Source organism: Merops nubicus, unplaced genomic scaffold (genome assembly GCF_000691845.1).
Source record: "Merops nubicus isolate BGI_N331 unplaced genomic scaffold, ASM69184v1 scaffold50932, whole genome shotgun sequence".
Lineage (NCBI taxonomy): Eukaryota > Metazoa > Chordata > Aves > Coraciiformes > Meropidae > Merops > Merops nubicus.
This window is the reverse complement of record NW_008593979.1, coordinates 1-476: the sequence shown is the minus strand read 5'-3', so window position 1 is coordinate 476 and position 476 is coordinate 1. Positions and strand designations below refer to the sequence as shown.

General features: G+C 53.2%; 1 protein-coding gene across 1 annotated transcript in view; it reads left to right on the top strand.

Annotated features, from left to right (window-relative positions):
• Window positions 1–473, top strand: part of FEZF1 (FEZ family zinc finger 1) — a gene marked incomplete at its 3' end in the record, with an annotated part of 2,276 nt that extends 1,803 nt beyond the window's left edge. Inside the window, exon 4 of the mRNA XM_008935569.1 lies at window positions 355–473. Coding sequence (XP_008933817.1) covers window positions 355–473 — 119 coding nt within the window. The remainder of the gene's footprint in view (window positions 1–354) is intronic.
• Window positions 474–476: the final 3 nt, after the last annotated feature.

Below are 476 nucleotides of genomic sequence, written 5' to 3'. Positions count from 1 at the left end.
CCGCGCAGCTTCCAGCGCCGCTCCGCAAACGAGTTCGCCGCCTTTTTTCCCTCCGAGTGCGGGAGTGCGGTTAGTTTTTCTCCTCGTGTTGCCGGAAAGGTTAAACACAGGGGGTTTATTTCTGCAATTGATATGATTTTGGTTTATTCGATGATTCCCTTCTTGTCTGTCAAAGGAACAGCCGCGGGGAGGATAGGGAGAAGGTGCGTGTTTGCTAAAGAGATCGCCGGTCGTTTTCGGCTAAAGCCGAGCTCTGGGGATGAGGACAGGGTCTGGGGATTTTTTTTGTCCCTCCTCTTTGCGGCGTCCGGTTCTCAGCCTCAGGTCCCTTTGCCCTTCTCGTCTCCTTCCCAGGCAATTACAAAAACCACAAGCTGACGCACAGCGGGGAGAAGCAGTTCAAGTGCAATATCTGCAACAAGGCTTTCCACCAGGTGTACAACCTGACCTTCCACATGCACACCCACAACGACAAG